At 45.4% G+C, this 24242-nt stretch overlaps 1 protein-coding gene across 2 annotated transcripts in view; it reads left to right on the forward strand.

Annotated features, from left to right (window-relative positions):
- The window catches only part of LOC135224529 (mitochondrial import inner membrane translocase subunit Tim13-like), a 74003-nt gene that overhangs the window by 14979 nt on the left and 34782 nt on the right, over positions 1 to 24242 (forward strand). For both annotated transcript variants that reach the window (XR_010316759.1, XM_064263600.1), the window contains exon 2: positions 12251 to 12319. Coding sequence is in view for 1 of the 2 variants with exons in the window: in XM_064263600.1 (XP_064119670.1) it covers positions 12251 to 12319 (69 nt within the window). In the remaining variant the exon portion in view is untranslated. The remainder of the gene's footprint in view (positions 1 to 12250; positions 12320 to 24242) is intronic.

The following is a 24242-nucleotide window of genomic DNA, read 5'->3' on the forward strand; positions in this document are numbered from 1 at the left end:
TGATTCCTGATACCCGCCTCCCAGCGGCGGGAATGGGTACTAACCACCTGACTCCCACTGCGTGTGTCGTAAGTGTTTAAATTCCTGTCGGATTCAGAAAAATACAGCTATATATATATCTGCCAGGTAAGTATGAACAAACTTAATTGTATCATTACAATATCATGTTTAATTTGGTTGCAAAAAAGGGATAATAGACATGAATTAAATAAACATTTGGAAGTAACAAAGTAAAGTTAAGCTAAATAATGAGTAAAGTAAACAGTTAAGGGAATAAAGCTTTGCACCTCATAAACCATGTACTCGTGTGCTGCCCGTAACTGTGTTTGTGGAGTGAGCGCTTAGGAACCAGCAACCGCAACGTAGTTCAAGTGCAATTTGGAGTAAGTTAATGCCAAAATGTGTATAATTACAATCAAATAAGCACTGTTGAGTTTCAGTTGTTATGGCAGTGAGGAGAAAACCACCAATTACAAGGTAGAAATGAATTTCAGTTCAAACCATGACCCCTGGAATAAAAAGTTCCATACTGTCACTAATATAGGCAACAAAATATTGTTTTATTTTGCTGATTACAACTGTAATCTTGAGTAAGATCAATAAACGTTACATATATACGCTAACATTGTGCAAATGAGTGCTGGGAAGGCTGGGTAAGATGGTGGCTTGGCTGTGGTTACGAACGACACCTCACACGCTTGCCGCCATATTGGATTTCAAAACTGCCTTGAAAACTTATTTTACGAAGAGCTCACATGTTTATTTTAGTTTGTATTGCGCTTTCATATATCACATTGCTTAAAGATTTAATTTTATTCTTGTTTCACCAATTAGATATCGAGTGAATAAGGCTGAGCCACGTGATGACGATGGATCCACTGCGGTGTTTCCCCCTAGTGTTTTGGTTGCTTATTAACAATTTAACATTAGTTTGTTCCGACATGTTTTACAAACCATCAGTCCTTTACATAAGGAATTACTATTCAGCGCCAGCTGGACCGGTCATAAGATTTAATGACAAGGTAGTTCGGCAGTAACTGCTTGTCCGGTGGTTGGGAGTCCCGCCCGACTGGATGTAAACATCCTACTTTGGTTTTGACCGCCATCGGGTAGCGGACGTGTGTTTACCTCTCTGCCCGCCTTCCGTGTGAGATCAGCCTATGTGCTTTTCGGCTTTCAACCTTTTCCTTTGTATATCAGCCTGGATGGGAGACATGTCAGCTGTCATGAGGAAGTTGGCGAAGAAGTCCAAGAAGAAGAGGAAGGTGTCGTCTTCATCTTCGTCTTCATCGTCATCTTCTGCCGCCTCTTCCCCTACGACTTCCAAGGGCCCCCAGCTGAGGAAGAAGACGGTGGCCTCGCCCCCCCTAAGAAATCTTGCACAGGGACTTCTAAGGGTCTGTCTTGCTCGGGTGAGATAGGTGGGTCTTCCGCTGGTCCTCCCGTTCCTCTGGGAACGGGGCCCGTCTCTCCTTCTTCAGGGAAAAAGAAGATGGCGACTGTGGAGTATCAGCCACCGTTGGTACCTCCGCTCCCGGCTCCAGATGTTCCACCTCCGGACCGGGAACCGTCTTTGCCACTCGCTCGCTCGCGTCACCGAGTGTACAGTCACCTACGGGTGACTGTGCAGCCAAGGTCCAGACAGCTTAGTACGCTCGCCTTCAGTATCCAGGCACGGAGTGGAAGGATGGTAAGAGTTGTCGCTCAGGTGACTCTCGCCAGACTGGCAATCGCTAGTGCAGCGATCGTCCAGTACCCAGGGTTGATGTGACTGTCCCATCAGGCTGTTCACATGGCATGGCTGGGAGGAGGTCACCCCCGTCTCCAGTAACAGCTGGTTCTTGGACCATGGTGTGTCATGAGGACGGTGCTCGCTCTCACCACATTAGTGGATGCTACCAGTCACCCAACCGTCGCTCCCATTTGGACCGGACGGCTCACACAACTGGTAGCAGCTCCCCTGACGCATGAGACTGGCGCTACCGTCCTCGGTCCAGCGCTTCTCCGCAGGGAGGGGAGACTGCTGGTCCAGACTTGCAGTGGGTTCTGCTGGTAGGTGGGGTAGGAGCGTCAGGTCTCCCTCACCTGTCCCTTCAATCTCCTTGGGCTACAACGGGAGGAGCAAGGCGAACAGGAGTGACCGTGAGGAGTGCGCTCCTTACGGTCCAGCCACGAGAGCCTATGAGCCTGGTTCGGTCTTGGGACCGATCAGGCCATACGCTCAAGTGGTTGGAGGAGACCACGAGCGGTCTGGCGAGTTTCTTCCTCCTGTTGGAAGAGTGTCTCGGGAAGTGATCGGCCTGGATGGATCTGACGGTCCATCGCTTCAGGACTCGATAACCCCCGAGATACAGAGGTCACTGTGCTCATTCATTAGCACAACGACCTCGAGGAAGGATTGTTGGTTGCTCCCTCTGACCGTCCATCGAGGTTAGTCGTTCTGGGGTCCTAAGAAGGAACCCAGAGCGACTGTGGGGCAACCCTGGTCTTCCTTGGCTGACGTTGTGGTGGACCAAGTGAACGCCCTTGTCTCTGGACAAGAGGCCTCATTCAGGGTCAGCAGGTCGGACAAGCTGCTTCCCCCTCCTCTGCCTCGTCAGCAGCATTTCTACATGCCTTCAACAGACCTGTTGCCGACCAAGCAGGTTGATCCAGAGCTAGCTCGCCTAACTCCGGGAGTGCCTCTTCAACACCTGTCAGAACCCTGGTTCTCGCAGCAAGAGGCATCAGCCCAGGAATCTACTGCCATGACAGCTTTCCAGGCTGTCTCCTGGCTGGATCTGTGGTCCTTCACAGTATCCAGAGTTGCAGCCTCCTCAGGAGCTATAGTTCCTTGGGAAGACTTAGCATTCGGGAGACTCTGCCAGTCTGGAGGTAAGGCCATCTCCTACCTCGCCCACCAGACGGCCAATCTGTGGGCCAACCTGGTTTTGAGGAGAAGGGACGCAGTCCTGACTTGCGTAACCAGGGCGGCCGGTCAGGAGGTAATGTTGGGTCTGCGTAACGGACCATTGCTGGGTTCCTGCTCTCTCTTCTCCAGAGAGATGGTGGACGCTGTGGTGGAAAAGTGGAGAACTGAGGACAGCGACCGCCTAGTACACCAGGCAGTTGCGAAGACTTCTTGGCAGTCTCGTTCAACTGCGGCTAAGCCTCGGAGCTTAGCTACTCCCAAGACGTCAGCTTTGTCAAGGGTATCGCGAGGAAGACCTAGTCTTCCTCTATCACTTCGAGAGGTGAGCGTCAGCCCTCCTCTCAAGCTGCCTCCTCTCGCAGGAAAGGAGCTAAGCGGAAGGGGAAGAGAGGGAAACGCTAGGGACGGTGTTCCCCCTCACCTGCTGCTGGAAGTGGGGGCGGGTTGCCTGGCGAACCATTGGGCAACTTGGCAGCGCTACGGAGCAGAGACTTGGGTAGTTGATATCCTTCGGGAGGGATATCTACTGCCTTTCGAGTCCAGGCAGACCATGCTGAGCAAACGAGCTGTGGATATTGTGCGAGATCAGTCACCATGGTTCTACAGCCGACTTTTCCTAGTGGAGAAGTCTACGGGGATTTGGAGGCCTGTGACAGATCTCTCCCTTGAACTGTTTCGTTCGCCAGACTTGGTTCACGATGGAAACAGCATGCTCAGTGCTCAATTCCATCAGGGAGAACAATTTCCTGCTTTCGGTGGACCCGAAGGATGAGTATTTTCAAATACCCATCCATTAGTCCTCCAGGAAGTACCTTTGCTTTATCCTTAATGGGACGGTCTACCAATTCAGGGCACTTCGTTTTGGTCTTTCAACCGCCCCACATGTGTTCATGCGAGTGTTCACTCTGGTGTCAGCTTGGGCCCATTCGGTCGGGATACGTCTGATGAGGTATCTCGAAGATTGGCTGGTCCTGGCGAGCTCTCGCTCACAGTTGCTACAGGACAGAGATTGAATCTTCGACTTCTGCCGTGATCTGGGGATCGTGGCAAATTTCGAGAAGTCGGATCTCGAACCCAAGCAGAGGATAAAGTACCTGGGCATGCTGATCGATACGGTAGCAGCACGAGCCTTCTCCGCAGACTCGCAGATCAGCGTGGCAAGTCGTGATCGGTCACCTGTTGTCACAAGAGAAGTTAGTCCCTCATGGGTGTCTTCACCTGTGGTCTCTTCAATGGAGATTAAAGGAGTGCTGGTCACAGGCTCGGGATCCACAGTCCTTCCTGATTCCTCTCACGGAGGAAGTAAGGGAGGATCTGGCCTGGTGGCTAGACAACAGGAACCTCTTAATAGGGGTGCCCCTGTGGACTCCCCCTCTGGAGATGCTTTTGTTCTCAGACGCATCAACCGAGGATTGGGGTGCACACCTGGAAGAGTTGCTGGTTGCATGAGTGTGGAACCATCACGACAAGCACCTTCACATATACTTCCAAGAACGCAAGGCAGTGTTTCCCGCGCTCCAAAAATTCTGGGAACGACTGATGGGACACTCAGTGATGTTGATGAGCAACAACACCACAGTAGTGGCATACGAGTGCAGGTGCACGAGTGGGCCGTAGCTCACTTGGTAGAGCTGTCGGCCAGATACATCCCAGGCAAGAGGAATGTAGTGGCAGACAAGCTCAGCACCCAAAATCAGGTGATTGGGACAGAGTGGTCTCTTCACCCAGACGTGGCGGAAAGGCTCTTCTACCTGTGGGGGCGTCCAGTAGCGGATTTGTTCGCCACCCGGCATAACAGAAAATTTCAGGGTTTCTTCTCAGTTGTGCTGGACCCATGGGCAGCTGCAGAGGACAAGTTCCAACATCCGTGGGACAACCTCGTAGTTTACACTTATCCCCCCGTTCTGCCTGATTCGCAAGGTGATCAGCAGGGTGCTGGTCACCAGCAATCTTCGCATGATTCTGGTGGTACCCAAATGGCCTCAGGCCATTGGTATCCGGACCTGCTGGCTCTTCTCTCAGAGGCACCGCGAGAGACTCCCCCATGGCACAACCTGCTGTGTCAACCGTATGTAGAACGGTACCACCAGGCAGTACATTCCCTGTGTCTTCACGGCTGGCGGTTATCCACCATTTCTTGAGAGCAAGAGGCTTTTCTTGCTGAGCAGCAACAGCTATGGCAGGATACTTCAGACAGTCCTCTGCAGCAGTATAACAGGGAAAGTGGTCCATCTTCAGCAGGTTGTGGACTTCCTCGTCTTTCTTCGCCGACAGAAACTCCTCTCTGTCTCTGCAGTCAAAGGATACAGAGCCGCCCTGGCCCTAGTCCTTAAGCTTCGAGGAGTTGATATTTCCTCCTCCATGGAAATATCTCTCCTAATGAGGAGCTTCGAGAGGTCTTGCCCAGTTTGACTCGTAGTCCCTATGAGCTTCTCCGAGAGTCGTCAGACAGAGATCTGACCCTCAAGACCGTCTTTCTGCTGGCCCAGGCATAGGCGAAGAGAGTAGGAGAACTTCATGGTCTTTCCTTCGATGTCAAACACTCGAGGGGATGGGGATCAGTTACGCTCTATTTCGTCCCGGATTTCGTAGCGAAGACTCAGAACCCTTCGGTCCCTGACGCCAGGTTCGAGTCCTTCATGATCCCCTCCCTAGAGGACTTCACTGGTGATGATACTGAGGAGATGCTGCTTTGTCCTGTGAGGGTGCTACGGCGCTATCTGAAGATAACTCGACACCTCAGGCCTGAGTGTTGATGCCTCTTCGTTAGCACCGGGGTGACCAAGAAGGAAGTGTCCAAGAACACTGATTCTTTCTGGCTTCGTGAGGTGATCAGGAAAGTGTACGACTCCAAGAGGAGTGCCTAAACCTGTACCTTTTGTCCGAGAGCCTACGAAGTTAGAGGTATTGGTCCAACCCTTGTATTCCGCAAGAACTCGTCTGTTGCACAGGTGCTGAAGGCAGGGGTGTTGTCCAACCAGACCACCTTCACCTCCATATACCTTCGGGATATTGCCCATAGGTCCTTGGAAACTTTTTCCTCGGGACCGTGGTGGCAGCTCAACAAGTTGTGTAGCTTACCCAGCTCCTTTAGCAGGACAAGGTTGCATCTCGTCCTTGTGATATCGCATGAATGGAGTATGAATGAGGGTGTGACTGGCTCCTCTCCCTTCTCTTTTCTTCCCTCTTCCTGGGGGCAGAGGGGTAGCGGTCGTCACACCCTGGACAGGACAACAGTGCAGGTAAATTACGTAACTGAGCTCCATTCTATCTCTCTAGTTAGGGATAGAAGCGTTTATCCATCCCTTCCCTAGCAAGGGGGGAAGTAGACAGCAATAAGAAACAAACCCAATAATTTATATTTGCTTGCTACTCATAAGAGGTATGCATGCCTCCCTCTTATGAATTGGTCCAGAGGTCTGGCGGCTGATCCTGCAGTTCTCACTCCGATCATTTGGACAGAGGCTAGGTTCCCCCCCTTTTGCTCTTACGGCCATGGAGGGAACCCAGGTTGGGCGAACACCAGTCTGTTCACAAGACTCAGATTCTTCCCACCATTAAGTGAGTCTTCCATATGTAAAGGACCGATGGTTTGTATAACATGTCCGAACAAATCATAATTTTTGAAAGTAAATTGTATTTTTACTAACTATACAAACCATATAGTCCCACCTCATGCCACCCCTCACTCTGTTCCTGGGCCTAAAGCAAAGTGGGATGTTTACATTCAGTCGGGTGGGACTCCCAACCATCAGACAAGCAATTGCTGCCAAACTACCTTGTCATTAAATCTTACGACCGGTCCAGCTGGCACTAGTAATTCCTTATGTAAAGGGGTTGGCTGTAATAAACTTAGAATTTACCTTTGAACGTTGTCCTATGGTAAGGGGGGACCCCATGGGAATACTGGGTGTTGGATGGGGTAAATCACTTGGGGGAAGGTTTTGTCATGGTATTGTGTTATTTTCTCTTATTTATGACATTTGAAACACGAAATACAAGCAGAAATAACCAATATAAAAAAAAAACAGTTGGAGCCGTTTCATAGGCAAAATCCACCTAAGCTAATACTACTGGGTACTTTTATGATGCTGAATGCTGCCATGCATGCACCATGTTATAGAGGAGCTTTTTGTGTCAGACACAGACTCCTAAGTGAGCGGAATGGTTGGGGTGGGGGGGATTTTGGGAGGGACATGTATTTAGCCAATCACGTTGCAATATTAACCCTACATTGCGATAGGACTGTGCAGGATGGTTGAATGTGTGTAATGTCTGTTGCCAGGAGGGCAGTGCGATTGATGCCAATCTTGCCTGCATGTCTGCAATTCACTTGCAGTTACACCTCTGTATGGATTTGACTTGTAATAAAGCACTGGGGTATTACACGGGTTTCCTTCTGTTTCCTACATGGCACAGTGGGTAGGATACATAAAGGATAATCCTGTCTACATCAGGGAGACTGTCTTTCACAGCAAGGAGGACATGATGATCCTCCAGGGGTGCCCACAGTACTCCCGTCGGAGTGGTGTCAAGATCACCAACTCCTCAATATGTAGTTGCTGAAGGTCGAGATGCATTGCAAGCCCTTAACGACCGTTTGGCTACAATGGTGAGTGGCTTGCATTTACAGAGCGGCCCCAGGGCCCGGCCCCAAACTCTACCAGAGAAATGTGCTTTGGAAATGTCATCAGCCTCCTACAGGACTTGGAAACATTCCATGACACATTGGCTTAGGCTACATAAGCTTCAACCAGCAGATGCAGTTAAACACAGGCATCATTGCACCTCAGAGTTGCAATGTACGCTGGATGCCAGATATAGTGATTTGCAGTGGGCTAACTTTTCTCCAGAAGGGGCTTTGGATGCTATAGGGGCCATGGTTCTGTGTGCATTGAACCAGGCTTTGCATTGGGCTGAATTTTTGTGTATATGTAAGGGTGTGAGGAAGTCCATTAGTGAATATTTTGCAAAGTGCTTTCAAAAGGCCATGGACTGTGACTTCCAGTGTCCTAGCTGTCATTGTGATTTGTCTGAATATATGCTTATTAGAAAGCTTATGGTAGGTCTGAGGGATGAGATATTGAAAAGAGCCCTCTATAGGTCATGTGCTTCTATTTGTAGTGTAGATGCCCTAAGGGCAGTGTGTGCAGCCTACTATACAAGTGGTAGTGTCCTCATCAATGCATAGGCCTAGGCCTAAGGGTCACAGCCCTGTACAGGCTGTGGTAGACACTGGGGCCCAAGTATGTGTTGCAGACCCCACCCTGCTGTCGACCCTCATTGAAAGGCCTGCCCTTTCATGATGCTGCGGGGCCATATGTGATGTTGCCAACATTAGATTGGAGTGTATGGGGACTGCCCTCTTTTGTGTTCAATATGGTCACTGGACAACCATCCAAGAAGTGTACTTCATCAAGTCTGCAAGGTCATTCTATCATTGGCTGCTTGTATGGACCTTGGCCTCATGCCCCAATCCTTTCCCCACCACTTACCAGTGTCAGCAAGCCTCGCACTGGAGCAAGAGATACCCACACCCATTGGACAGTTCCTGCCTAAGCCCTCATCCATGCCCTTCCCTCCAGTGGAGGAGAACGTCCCAAAGTTGGAGCAGTGGCTCTTGCCCCATTTTTTGTCACCAACGATCAATACAGAAAAGGAGCTCCTCCCTGTCATGGAGGGCAAGCCGCATCATATTCATCTACTGCCATGGGCTACCCCCTATGCATGCCACACCCCAGCATCAGTGCCAAAGCATTGGGAATCAGAAGTGAAGATGCAAGTGGACCAGGACGTCAAGAAAGGCATCATGGAGGAGGTACTGACTGGTGAAGCTACAGAATGGTGTGCGATGATGGTCATTGTTGCCAAGAAGTCGGGTGAGCCCCACCGCACTATGGACTCTCAATGCCTCAGTGCCTCCTGCAGGAGAGAGACACATCACACCCCTGCTCCTTTCAACAGGGGTACCCTTACATTCCTTTAAGGCAGTGGCAGATGCACATTGTGGCTTCCACCAGGTGGAGTTAGATGAAGAAAGCCACAGACTCACAACCTTTATCACTCCCTGGGGGCATTATCGGTACGGAAGAACACCCATGGGACACTGTTCGGCTTCAGATACCTGCACCAAGAGGTTTGATGACACCATCAAGGACATTCCCCGAAAACACTAAGTGTGTGGATGATACTCTTCTGTATGACAACAGCATCGATGACGCCTTCTGGCACACGTATGATTTCTTGGACATGTGCCAAAAAGGAAAAACCCTCAAGCCAGAGATTTTCTGCTTCTGCCGAAGAGAGGTGAGCTTCGTCATACTCCAGTTGGGATGGTATTCCTATAGGCCCACAGAGGTGAGTTTAGCTGCCATTTGGAGATTGCCTATGCCCGACAACCCCTCTGTCACTGACATCAGGTCGTGGTTTGGCTTTGTCAATCAGTTGGCACCCATCCTCACCACCGTCCCGCTGATGAAACCCTTCAGAGATCTCCTGAAGAAGTCTGCAAGCAAGATAACAGCATCGAAGAGGCCTTCTGGCACACGTATGATTTCTTGGACATGTGCCAAAAAAGGAAAAACCCTCAAGCCAGAGATTTTCAGCTTCTGCCGAAGAGAAGTGAGCTTCGTTGGATTCCAGTTGGGATGGTATTCCTATAGGCCCGCAGAGGAGAGTTTAGCTGCCATTTGGAGATTGCCTATGCCCGACAACCCCTCTGTCACTGACATCAGGTCATGGTTTGGCTTTGTCAATCAGTTGGCACTCATCAGGTCATGGTTTGGCTTTGTCAATCAGTTGAAACCCTTCAGAGACCTCCTGAAGAAGTCTGCAAGCAAGAATTTGTACTGAGATAACAACCTACGAGAGGGATTCCACCAAGCACTGGAGGCCATTGTGCAAGCTGGCCAAGGATGGGCTGGTATACTATGACAAGACCCGACCTACAGCAGCCCTAACATATTGGAGCAAAGAAGGGATCAGGTTTGTTATCCTGCAGCAGTACTGTATATGTACCTCAGCTGATGTCCCATTCTGCTGCAAGGGTGGGTGGCGTATTGCCCTATATGGGAACTGCCACTTGTTGCATGCTGAGGCTGGGCATGCTGCTGTTGAGGGAGAAGCCTTAGCTGTCACTTGGTGTCTCAAGAAGGCCAGGCTGCTTTTGTTGGGCTGCCCCAACTTACTAATCGTGACTGACCACCGCCCACTGGTCAAGCTCCTGGGTGATAGAGAGCTGAAGGATACACTGAACCCAGGACTCTTCCGTCTCAAGGAGAAAACCCTGCAATACAGGTTCCAGGTAAGATACCTACCAGGGAAGAGGAATTGCGCTGCTGACTTCTTATCATGCTTCCTTGCTCTCCGTTGCAAACCAGATGACAAAGACTGAATTTGACTGAATTTGTCGCTGCTTCAGCCACTGCCCTTGAGCAAGAATGCCTCATACTTGATGAGGAGAGGGTTGAAATAGCAGCCTCTAAAGACCCTGTATACCAATTGTTGGTAGCTAAAGTGGCAGCAAATGACTGGTACCCACAGAAGGCACAGGAGTTGGCCTGCCTACGACAGTTCCACTCAGGTATGTACAGGTTATCTATGTTAGAAGACCCGATAGTCTACACATATGACCAAGGATGCCCACGTCTGCTCATTCCAAAGGAACTTTGCCTTCAAGTCATTGCAGGCCTTCACGCAGGACATCAGGGGGTGGACTCCATGCTCCGCAGGGCTAGGCAATCAGTTTACTACTGGCCAGGCATGGAAGGTGACCTGCAGAGCCACAGGAATGGATGTGCCTCTTGTGATATACATGTCCATCACAACCTGCTGAACCATTAGTACTCAAAGCACCCCCAGAATACTCATTCCAGTTGACGGTGGTGGACATGCTACAGTTGGAGGGCCATATGTACATGGCCTATGCAGACAGGTTCATTGGGTGGCTGGAAATCGCACACTTTCCCTGGATTTTATTCGTATTGCTGAAGAACCCATCAAAAGTTATCTCCAAGAACGCTATTAGCTTCTTGCGGTATTAGAGGCATTGCTACCTCGTTGGCCTTTCTAAAGTTTCTCAGTTGCGGTGATTTTGCAGGCAGCTACCTGGAATTCCATATCGGTGTTCACATCCTTCTAATTGAAGGACGTTCAGTTTCAGTCGGTGCAGGGTTACTCGCTAGGCCCGTTCGTAACGGCTAATGTGGTAGGAAGTTGATTTTGGTAACTGTTAGTATGGGACTGGGAATTAGGGAATTAGCTTAGATCATGTGCAGTGTCTTTTTATTTAGGATTTTACTAGACTATTAGTATAATTTTTATATAGGCAGGCTTCGGCTGAGCAGCAAAGGCAGCTATGTATGTGCACTCTTCAGTGGCAACAGCCAAGAGGAAACCGGAAGGATTTGCTCATGTAACTTCTCCATACATGAGAGGCTAGACAGCTACATGGGAGGCTTCAATTCCCCTCCATACATGCGAGGTATCAAATACCACGTGGGAGGTCAGCTTGACAAAGACAATACCTGACGGAGAAGACTGACGTTGAGGTACTCTCTCCGATGGCTTCTCACCTAAGGAATGAGTTGAATAGGTGAGTACACAGGTTTTGTATATAGCGGTGGAACCGAGTTACCTGTGAAAGTACAGTGGAGGGGTCGGGCTAATAGAGATTGATCCCACCTCCAATTAAATGTTGTTAATCGGGCTAATTCAGGTGTTCAGGTGATGTATTGCAATATGAAATTTTCATTATAAAACTAATATTGTAATATTTACCTGAACGCCTGAATGATTCCCACCCACATCCCCTCTTCAATGAGTAGTAATTAGTGCAATTGCAAGGGGAGCGCTCTTTCAGCTGGGCCTGGCAGCAGCGTTGCCAAGGGTAGTGCAGGTAACTTGGTAGACGGTGTTTTACCTGAGTGCTGGTAGCGCTGGCAGTTAAAATTTACCCAAACAATGGGTAAGTATGTGGGGATATAGTTCTGGCTGGGCAGTGGTCAGTGACTAGGGCTAATTCAGGTGTTCAGGTAAGTATTACAATACTATTAGTTTTATTTTCATGTTCATGCCATCAGACTGTTGCTACTTTCAGTGCTTACATATTACTTCATCTAAGTCTGTCTGTGTGCTTGAATGCCTTTTATTTTTGGAACATTTTATTAACCCTTGGTACTTCCTACTTGAATCAATTCTAAACACTTGTCATACCAATTGTAGGAATCGTATAATACACGGTACCTCAGAGTACTTTATTTCTTGATAAGATTTTAAATTTAATGGGGACTATTGTGGTATTTTTCTTTCATTCTTTAAAGTAATATTTTTTCTTTTCAGAAAATGGGTGAAAAGTGTTTTTCTAAGTGTATATCAAAACCAGGATCATCTTTAGATAGTTCTGAGCAAGTAAGTATATGGTAATAGGTACAGTACTATATAATAGTACTTATTTTATTTGTTTTGCCTCAGGATATTTTTTACTTATAATATCTTGGTTACTGTGCCACAAAGGGATGTAAGCTATCTTTAACACTAGGTAGGTATCCAAATAAATTCTATGAGAATTTATTTTTGTGATAAAACTTTCCTATATTATTAGCTTTATCTGTGGTTACTTGCCAAGGGTTCAACAAGTGTTAAAATTGAAATAATCATTAACGAACGCTCCCAATAGTTACTCCTACTCTTTGGAGGGTGAGGGCAAGACAGCAAATGTTTTTTTTGTCATTCTTCTCTTGTCGGCAAATATGGACAGCCATTTAGACAAGTGCTTTTCTTGGTTAATGATTGGATGCCTGGTTTTTGGTCTGCATTTGGCAATACTATGGATTCTTCTTCTTAGTCTCTCCTATCAAAACCTGGTAGATTTTGTAAGATAAGTGGTTGTAAGACCAGATGGGGTTAATTGACATATGTACGCATGAACTATGGACGGATCATCAACAGGTGAATTGTTATTCAGACAACCATTGTGGTCATTGCAAGAATTAGTCTTTAGAAGAATAGGGAAGATGATAAATTGCCGCATTAGAAGAGAAGGACAGATTTAGAAGAGAGTAAACAGAACAGTCAGTCTTTAATCTAGGTTTTTATAGTATATGTAACTTACCAAGTAATTACATTACTTACAGTTTCACTCACTGGCAGCTTAAAAATTTTGAAAACCACAGTAGCACTAGTATCAGTGTAGTTAACTAGCCTCATCCACTTTCAGGGTAAGAGAGGAACAATTTCAGGGAGTTGATTAGATTTTGAAATTTGACACTGCCTTTGGAAAGTTATTTGGTGAAGCATTAGTAGCCCCGGCTTTGTTGTTATTTTTTTTCTAGTTTTCTAATAGAAAACATTAATGTGCATTATTTGGACTTATTCATGATTTTGACCTCTTTTAAGACGGTTTGTGACTTTTTCAAGATGTCTTTGTCAGGTATTGTAGCAAAGGCTGAAATAAAGGACTTACTAAAGAGAATTGTGATTCGCACACCTTGTGTATAGAGTGTAGGGGACAGGAGTGTTCAATTCAAAACGTATGGAGAATGTTCAGAGTGGGATGCTAAAAAGTGGAATGTTTTTGGTTCCTATTTAGCTAAACTAGACGGGTAGAAAACGTAAAGCAGCCGCTATAGCCGAGAGAAAGATGGGAAATTCTAAGACTGTAGATAATTCAGTTAAGTCTTCTATTGATAATATTCCTATTGTTTCTATGCCTGCTTCTTCTGTGTCACCTGTTCCCAGTCTTTCAACTATTCAACCTGCTCCCTTACCCAGATCCCAAACCTGGCCACCTTGCCAGTCTCAAGTTGAAAATTGTGTGTAATTTCAATGCTAAGATGGTGTTAATTGTATGTGCAGTGACTCAATTAGCTAATTCATTGTGTTCTTATGAATAAAGAAGAAAATAAAAGTACTAGTGAAGTAACAGTTGAGGAGGCGGCCATTTGTCCCACTTACGCTCTTAGGCAAAGGTCACTAGCATACTTCCCTGCCAGAAGGAAGTGCATAGGCTGTCCTCAAATTACAAGGCTTCCAGCCCTGAAAAGAGGTGTCAGTGGCACTTTAGTAATGAATCATGGCCATTAAAAAGGCCCACTGCAGACTTTGTCTGCTCCTCACCAGTGCCTTTTAGGAAATTTAGAGAGCCACTACAGCCTTCATATAGTTTCTGGGACTTCCCATAGAATTTTCCTTTGGAATGGCCTGTGCAGGAACCCAGGCATTCAGTTGCATTAAAATGTTCAAGCTCCCACAAGGAGTTGATCTGTTAGTAATCAATGAGCTCCCAGTAGTGCCTGAGTCTCTAGCGTTGCCTGATATAGGTTAAGCCTTTCAGTGTTCTCCAGTATATGAGACACCCAAGAGTGTAGCACGGGGATGGACTTTGCCTTCTTTGGAATGCTGGCATATTCAGTGCTCAGCATATTCTCTGACACATTTGGCACCAGATGCCAAACTTTTTGTGACAGCTATTCTATCCAATAATGTGGATCCTTCACCGTTTCTTATTCAGTGTCAGTTATCAGATATCTTGAGTTTACTTAAGAAAGGTCCTTCTAGCCAGGACCCTAGGACTCTGCATTTATCTCCTTTCCGATAGTTTATGCGGCCTTACTGAAGTACTTGCTGCATAACTTCCAGGGTTTCTTTTCACCTGTGGCTTCATCCTATTTTCCACCCTCTCCTAACACTTGATTCATTGTGCAACAGAGAGGTTTTTTCTTCCTGTTACACCTTTTCAAACACTTTCCTGTCAATTTCCTTTCAGCGCTGAATGACCTCATAGGTCCTAATACTTGGTCTTTGGCCTAAATTCTATTTTAAACCCAACAATTTCGCTGTCTGACTGCAAGCTGCTGCCTACGCCAGCTGCGCGAGAGATATAGGAAGACTTATTTGCAATGTAGTGCCGATTTAATTACTAACCCCATCGTAAAATCGAATTAATGCAAGTCAATTACTGTAGCTTCAATACGGACTGTATTCACGATCACGTCTTGAATAATTTTCCTGATTTTCTAATATTTGTCAGATTATCATGGGGAACAGAGTTGGTCTAGTTTTCTCTCTCGCTCAGTTTTTCTGTTAAAACTTATAATGTCTTTACACAATCTTCTTTATCTGGTCATTCTTCGGATGTCGCTTCGGAGTCTTCTCGCTCATCCTGTTTTCTTTGCCAGTAACACAGCAGAGCCAGAGTTTCCATTGTTTCATTCTGAAATTTGGGGATTTCAATCTCTCTCTCTCTCTCTCTCTCTCTCTCTCTCTCTCTCTCTCTCTCTCTCTCTCTCTCTCTCTCTCTCTCTCTCTCTCTCTCTCTCTCTCTCTTCGGGGTTAAAGGAAGTAATTTTGAAGGTACTGCCTTCTTAGCACCTTCCACGAGTCCTGTAGTTCTCAGGCTGTTGGTGTTGATGCTTCAAAGTGGTATTCGCAACTCCATATTTGCATCCTTACTTGTTTTGAGACATAATGTGTCCTCCGTAGTTCTTGCGGGGGCTACGGCAGTTGGAGATTCATCTGTGCCATCGTTGACTGTATCGATACCGGTTGTGTCATCACCCACTCCTTTCATAGGGTAGTTAGTAATCTTCCTTCTTCGTTCCCATTTATATACCTTAGGTGTGTGAGACATAACGTGCTTACCGCGGTAATTACTGGGGGGCTACGGCCGTTGGCAGTTCGTCTGCATCATAGTTAGCACTTTTTGTGCCCTTGGCCCCCTTTCTTAGGGTAGCTGGTAATTTCCTTCTGCGGCTCCCATTGGTTTCACAGTTCATAACCCGTCATTAAAGCACTATGTACCGCCCAGTTGGTTCTCCATCTGCACAATGTCAGCACTAGGTGCTCCGGTGGTTACTCTTAGTGACTTCTCTCTCTCCTTCTGCTTATTTTCTCAACTTTTTCCTGCTGCTTTTCTATTCCACCTTAAGGGGTTTCAATGTGGGTTCGACCTTGATTCCGTGTCTACTGGGAGTACTTCCTTCCCTCACTTGCTCCGGACTCCAGTCCACGTTTAGTATTGGTAACGGGCATTAGTTGGACTGTGTTTTGCAACCTCTTCGCTCTTAGGGGGTGTTGCTTGCCTATTGTAGTCGGCCCGGTCTCGTGTCATAGGTTAGGCAGATCCCGATGGTCATGTTGGAATAACTAAACTTCTTCAGCACAAGTCATCTACATCAGTAGCAGTAGAGAAATGGAAAGATTATTGTAGTATTTCTGTAAAATACTTTCACATATGATTTTTGTAATTACAGTTTTATTATTATTATTATTATTATAAATTATTATTATTATTTTTTTTTTTTGCTCTATCACAGTCCTCCAATTCGACTGGGTGGTATTTATAGTGTGGGGCTCCGGGTTGCATCCTGCCTCCTTAGGAGTCCATCACTTTTCTTACTATGTGTGCCGTTTCTAGGATCACACTCTTCTGCATGAGTCCTGGAGCTACTTCAGCCTCTAGGTTTTCTAGATTCCTTTTCAGGGATCTTGGGATCGTGCCTAGTGCTCCTATGATTATGGGTACGATTTCCACTGGCATATCCCATATCCTTCTTATTTCTATTTTCAGATCTTGATACTTATCCATTTTTTCCCTCTCTTTCTCTTCAACTCTGGTGTCCCATGGTATTGCGACATCAATGAGTGATACTTTCTTCTTGACTTTGTCAATCAACGTCACGTCTGGTCTGTTTGCACGTATCACCCTATCCGTTCTGATACCATAGTCCCAGAGGATCTTTGCCTGATCGTTTTCTATCACTCCCTCAGGTTGGTGCTCGTACCACTTATTACTGCAAGGTAGCTGATGTTTCTTGCACAGGCTCCAGTGGAGGGCTTTTGCCACTGAATCATGCCTCTTTTTGTACTGGTTCTGTGCAAGTGCCGGGCATTCGCTTGCTATGTGGTTTATGGTTTCATTTTTCGTATTGCACTTCCTACATATGGGAGAGATGTTATTTCCGTCTATCGTTCTTTGAATATACGTATCTGGTTCTTAGGGCCTGATCTTGTGCCGCTGTTATCATTCCTTCAGTTTCCTTCTTTAGCTCTCCCCTCTGTAGCCATTGCCAATTGTCATCGCTGGCTAGTTCTTTAGTCTGTCTTATGTATTGTCCGTGCATTGGTTTGTTGTGCCAGTCCTCTGTTCTGTCTGTCATTCTCCTGTCTGTATATTTCTGGTTCTTCGTCTACTTTTATTAGTCCTTCTTCCCATGCACTCTTTAGCCACTCGTCTTCACTGGTTTTCAGATATTGCCCCAGTGCTCTGTTTTCGATGTTTATGCAGTCCTCTATACTTAGTAGTCCTCTCCCTCCTTCCTTTCGTGTTATGTATAGTCTGTCCGTATTTGCTCTTGGGTGTAGTGCTTTGTGTATTGTCATATGTTTCCTGGTTTTCTGATCTATGCTGCGAAGTTCTGCCTTCGTCCATTCCACTATTCCTGTGCTGTATCTGATTACTGGCACTGCCCATGTGTTTATGGCTTTTATCATATTTCCGGCGTTGAGTTTTGACTTGAGTATCGCCTTGAGTCTCTGCATATATTCTTTCCTGATCGTGTCCTTCATCTCTTGGTGTTTTATATCCCCTCCTTCCATTATTCCCAGCTATTTGTATCCTGTCTCATCTATGTGTTTGATGTTGCTCCCATCTGGTAGCTTTATCCCTTCAGTTCTCGTTACTTTGCCTTTTTGTATGTTGACTAAGGCGCATTTTTCTATTCCAAACTCCATCCTGATGTCCCCAGATACAATCCTTACAGTCTGGATTAGGGTATCTATTTCCTTGATGCTCTTACCATACAGCTTGATGTCGTCCATGAACATCAGATGGTTGATTCTGTTGCCTCTTTTCTTGAGTTGGTACCCGGCATCCATCTTGTAGTACTTTTGTCATGGGAATCATGGCTACTACGAAGAGTAGTGGGGACAGTGAGTCGCCCTGGAAGATCCCTCTCCTGATATTAACCTCTGCTAGTCTTATTCCAGAGCTTGTAAGTATTGTATTCCAGTTGCGCATTGTATTTTTGTATTTATTATTATTATTATTATTATTATTATTATTATTATTATTATTATTATTATTATTATCATCATCATTTGAAAATATTAATAAATATATTATAGTACATACATTTACCATAAAAATCTCTCATCTCAGTAAAGAAGAGAGAGAGAGAGAAGAGAGAGAGAGAGAGAGAGAGAGAGAGAGAGAGAGAGAGAGAGAACAAACTCCCTCCCCTCCTGTCACATTACTTGATATATTTGACAGCTGTTGGACCTCAGCCTGGTACCTGGAGTTTGAAAGAAAGATGCATGAAGACAGGGATTTCCTTCATTCTTACATAATTTTTTGAATTTATAAACCTAAATCTTACTGATTCCCTATACAGGCGGCCCGCGGTTAACGGCGCAATCGCTTAGCGGCGAATCGGTTTTACGGCTGTCGTCAAAAATATTCATTGAAAAAATAAGGCATTTTAAGGTATTTTTACTGCACAATTTTCGGTTAACAGTGCCGCAAGCGCCGTTGTCTGACGAGTTCATACATTTGTAGAAATGCTGTTTAGACCATAAAGGTTATGCAAATGATATTAACAAATTTTATTGAGAGCTATTACTTAGGTATTAGGGTAAAATATATGCCTCTGACGCTGTTTTATGCTGTAAATATCGAGTTACATAAGTGCAAATTTAGCTATGGATGTGTCAATTGATTAATGTTCATGCTGTTATGTTTTAAAATGTGTATGAAAATGTATTATGTGCAGGGTATTTTTATTTCTTCACAGAAATATGATACGAAGGCAGCTTTTGAAACTACCCTTCATGTTATCAAATACGTACAGTGTTTTTTCCTGTTCGCTCTTGTGAACCGCCGTCTGCCGCTCTTCCGAAAATATAGTTAAAAAAAGTGCAAATTTAGCGATCGATGTGTCAACTTTATAAATGTTCATGCTTTTATGTTTAAAATGTGTATGAAAATGTATGACATATAGAATATTTTTATTTCTGCGCAGAAATATGATACAAAGGCAGCTTTTGAAACTGCCCTTCATGTTATCAGATACGATGTTTTTTCATGTTCGTTCTTTTGAGCCGCCGTCTGCCGCTCTTCCGAAAATAACGAGTTAAAAAAAGTGCAAATTTAGCGATCGATGTGTCTTTTGATTTTAAGTAGTGCTCATTTTTATCTTTATGTTTAAAATGTAAGTGAAGATTTATTACGTAAAGGGTGTTTTTATTTCTGCGCAGAAATTTGATACAAAGGCAGCTTTTGAAACTGCCGCCCTTCACGTTATCAAATACGATGCTTTTTCCTGTTTGTTCTTGAGAGCCGCCGTCTGCCGCTCTTCCGAAAATATCGAGTTAAAAAAAGTGCAAATTTAGCGATCGATGTGTTGATTTTATAGATGCTCATTCTTTTATGTTTAAAATGTAAGTGAAGATTTATTACGTAAAGGGTGTTTTTATTTTTGCGCAGAAATTTGATACAAAGGCAGCTTTTGAAACTGCCCTTCACGTTATCAAATACGATGCTTTTTCCTGTTCGTTTTTGTGAGCCGCCGTCTGCCGCTCTTCCGAAAATATCGAGTTAAAAAGAGTGCAAATTTAGCGATCGATGTGTCGATTTTATAAATGTTCATGCTTTTACGTATGTTTAAAATGTTTATGAAAATATATTACATACGTTATAGGGTATTTTCATTTTTGTACATAAATATGATACAAATTAAGGGAGCTTTTGTAACTACCCTCCACGTTGTCAGAGGATGTTTTTTCATGTTTGTTCTTGTCCGCCACTGTTCCGAAAAATGCATGGTGTTATTTTTATTAATTATGCATCTTTTTCATAAATCCTTTAAAAAGTTATATATATTACTTCACTATATCCATTAATATTGTATGTATTCTCATATCATTGTATTATAAAATACTACGGCAAATCTAAGCCAGTATTCCGCGGAGCGGCCAATGTTTTGGTTGAAATCAGCTGATGGCGAATACGACTTTGTTTCACCATATTTAATGCAATTCTGAGCGAATTTTCTTGCTTCTAGTTATTATAAACTAATATCTAGACACTTGACTTATAGGAGACAAGGTTATTTTTCCTTATACAACGTGTTTTTAGGTGGAAATATGAATTGAATATGTCTCGTTGTGATTGTGAACTTTTTGTTTTGTTCATGAAACTTACCTGTCAGATATATATATAGCTGTATTTTCTGAAATCCGACAGAATTTTAAAAACTTCCGACACACGCAGTGGTCGGCCAGGTGGTTAGTACCCATTCCCGCCGCTGGGAGGCGGGTATCAGGAACCATTCCCATTTTCTATTCATAATTTTTCTGTCGCCGGTGCTGAAAACACCTGTTTTCAGTACCTCCGGCTTAGGATTTTGGAAACTTCATTGCCGCTAAGTATCCTAATTGTCTTTTAATTTATTTACTTGGATTTGTGGCTAGGCATACGCTATCTTAAATTGATTCATTTTTGCATAAGATATCTGAATCTAGTTAGGCTAGTTTCAGAGGGTGTTGTCTGCAAAGATAGGGTGTGGCTACCGAAAGCTTCAGTAGATCCGCACTTGGTATGCACGAGGAAACAGTGTCTGTAGAGGTTATTGCCCTTTCTCTAATACTCTTTCGATTCGTAACTTAGAATCGAAAGTGCTTGCTTTAGAGAGCAATAGTGAAGTGGCTAAGTGCAGTGACAGTGCCCCTTGTGTAGTGGAGGGTGCGTCAGATCGGCCTTATTTCGCGTCTAGGCCGGGACCTCTGCTTGACTCCCAGAACCCGGGGAGAGAGCATGTCGAAAGCCGAAGGAGGGTTACGAGGAACCCCCACCGATCTGGCGTGCCTTCGGCAGTTTCTGATGAAAATCCCCAGACTGCCAAAGTGCGTGCACGTGCACGAATCCTGAAGGATTGCTTCTCGTCCTCCGAGGCGTCCTCCCCGCGCAAGGGTTGGAGCTCTCGAAAGGACTCGCGCCCTCTAAGAAGCTTTAGAGAAGAGGACGCTTCACGTCCTCTCTCTCTTCAGGAGGGAACGTCAGATCGGCCCCATAACACCTCTAGGCCTGGACCTCTGTCGGACTCCCAGGACCAGGGAGAGGGCATGTCGAAAGCCGAAGGAGGGTTACAGGGAACCCACATCGATCTGGCGTCCCTTCGGTAGGACCTGTTGACGCTTCCCAGGCTGCGGAAGATCGTGCACGTGCACGAATCTCGAAGGATTGCTTCTCGTCCTCCGAGGCGTCCTCCCCGTGCAGGGGTTGGAGCTCTCGGAAGGACTCGCGCCATCTAAATAGAAGCTTTATAGAAGAGGACGCTTCACGTCCCCTCTCTCTCGTTATGCATTTCAGTGAGAAGTAAGAAGGCGAACGTCGCCTGATCACGTGTACGTCTTTCCACCGAGAAATATGAAAAAGAAGGCAGTTTCTCTCGCTTGTTTTGACGCCTGTCAGGAGCGTGACGCTTTTCTGCACGCTTCTTTTGACGCTCGGCTTGAACGGGACGCTCGGATGGACGCCAGGCGCACGCCGGTGCATGCCAAGCGCGCGCCAGTGGACGCTGAGGGTCCTCGCCAGTGGACGCCGAGAGTCCTCGCCAGTGGACGCCAGGTTTGTCTCCTGGCTGAACGTTTCTGTTGAACTCTTCAAGCTCTTGTTTGAGATTAGGGCCTCAAGAATATGAAGTAAGCAGTGCTTTGGAGGAAGCTTAAAGTGAACAGACAACTTCGTCTTCGAAACCCAGCAAGACCTCGGGTTTCGTGAATTCAAGAGGTCTCTGTCAATATTATATTGCTTTTTGCAAAGGTGGATGGAGTTAAGGAAAGCTCAAGGGAAGATCTCGTTTTCTCTACCGCAGTCAAGACTTTGCGATAAGGCAGTTACAGGTTATGTAAAGGCTCGACGTCCTGCACGTCAGGACTCTCGGCAACGTTCAGTAGGATTCTTGCAAAGGCACTCATCAAAAGGACGCTCTTCAGGAAAGCGCAAGACAGGACTTCCTTTGCCATACTGCCAATAAATTTTAAGCTTTAGCAGGCATTAGTTGTGATACGGGAGAGGAAGCTGGTTGGAGAGTTTCTTCCTCTTCCCAGGATAATTTTGCAAGCTTTTTAGCCCATCTGAAAGGGTTTTTCAGATGATATATTTTGTTAGTTTCTAGTTGGGACTATACTGCCGAATTGAACTTCGTCGTTCTACCTGCCATAAGCCCAGTCTCTTAACAGGATTCTTGCCCCTTCCTCGTTTGAGACGGGAATCGGAAAAATAAAATGCTCGACTTCCTGGATTACGTTTTGTCAATTCAGTGACTTTCCCCCATTGACAATATATACTATCGTTTTGTCAAGTAAGTGGGTATCCCCTCATTGACAAAATATCTCTTTGTCCCGTAAATGGGTTAGTTCTCATTGACAAACATCTCATTAACTTGATATTGCGTAAGCGAATAAGCTCTTATTGACAAGATTCGGAAGAGCTCTCATTCGTCATTCGCAGACTCGTACAAGAAATAGACTTGTAGACTACGTTAATGAACGCTTATGTCCAATAACATAAGAAGCTTGAGCTGTCTGCTTCGATTCTCTAAGTTTTGTTCATGAAACTTGCCTGTCAGATATGTATGTAGCTGTATTTCCGAATTCAGCTATATATATGTCTGCCAGGTAAGTATGAACAAACTTTATTGTAATATAATATCATATTTTGCCTTGCGTTATTTTACTACTGGTTGGTTCAAGTCATATACGCTTGCTGTAGTTACCTCTTCGGATGGCAACCGAGAGGTCTATTGTCTATTATTTTAAGGACATTTAATCGTTACTCCCTGCAGCCTTCCAGGAGTTTCTGATTTATCTTTTAACGTTGTATGGTAGTGTTATGACGACACAAACGCATCTATATATTTAGCGTTTTCTGTTTCGCTTAAATATACCAGCTTGAGAGTCTCTTTTTGCTCAAAAATAACGACACTATTTCTTCGTAGAATAGGGTAGCTGGCAACCCAGGCATAAAGTTAAGAGGCGACGTTCGTAAGCTGCTGCTGTGACTGTCCTCCAGTCCAACCGAGCCAGTACCAGCTCGTGCGCTGTCATGCGCGGTAGGTTACGTCTCTCTCTCCTGCGGGATTGACTGAATAACCGTATCTCCGTGCTGGCGGTTACGTCTCTCCTGCGGGATTGACTGACTAACTGTATCTCTGCCCTACAATTACGGACTTTAGCCTAAGATTGAGGTGATTTCTTACATGAATGAAAAAACATTGCATTCGTTTTGCCTTACTATGTTCAACAGAGATATCTTTCTCCTTTCGGTGCTCGTTACCGCACGGTATAGGACTACGAGTCTACCGCAACATTGCACTATTATATGCTCTCCTGCTTAGGTAAAGCGCAGCCTTATTAGGGAAGTAAACATACTGTGTGAGGGAATGGATGAGCTTGCTGGGGACCATTTCCTTCCTAAAGAAGTTTGTTTCTCTGAATAGACTGCAATTCTGACCTCTATTTGTTTTTTCCTTCCGGGAAACTGAAATTTTATTCGAGATCTAGGAATGATTCTGAACATCTCTCAGTGCGGTCAAGTATCCCACCTGAGGTGATAGAAACAGAAGGTGCCCGGACATCTTGGAGAGAGTTTCCAGATGTCCTGGATCATAATCTGAAAGAAGTGGAAGCAATTCGGTCGTCCCTCCAGTCCTCGAAACGAGTTTTTGGAACCAGCGGTCCATATCAACTCTGATCTTCCACAGCTCTCTCATATCTTAGGAAGTATCTTCTCTCGGTCCCGTGTCGGGTTTACGAGAAAGAGCCTATTATAACAACAGACGTAAAATGTAACGATCCTCTAGAGGTTCGTTACAGGATTGCAAAAGTCCGTACGAATCGTATCGATCGACGGCAGCAACTATTGACTTCTGAGTGGATTCTTTCTTTAGAAGTACGTTGAGAGTTTTGGAGACTTTAGGGACATCCTTTCATTCATCTCTATGCTATGTTGAGGACGAAGAGGCTTCTTCTTCTCTGCTCCCTTATTCTCGATCCGGAGAGCCGGTACCATTAAACGCCATCCTTCTATGATATTGAACGGGGATGGATGTTTAGTCTCTTTTCCCCTTTTTCAATCGCTTAGGAAATGTATAAGAGGATTTATGACGTCACAGGGAGTCGACAAGGACGCTGATCGCCCGTGTTGGCCTTCCAGGATCCTGTTCACAGGGTCACAGTCCTTCCTAGTTCAGCTTTTTCAGGGACCTTTCCGAAAGAGTCGGTCTACTCTAACTCGAAAGGTACCTATAACCTCTCCGCTCTGAGTCTGACTACG

Source organism: Macrobrachium nipponense, chromosome 12 (assembly GCF_015104395.2).
Source record: "Macrobrachium nipponense isolate FS-2020 chromosome 12, ASM1510439v2, whole genome shotgun sequence".
Classification (NCBI taxonomy): domain Eukaryota; kingdom Metazoa; phylum Arthropoda; class Malacostraca; order Decapoda; family Palaemonidae; genus Macrobrachium; species Macrobrachium nipponense.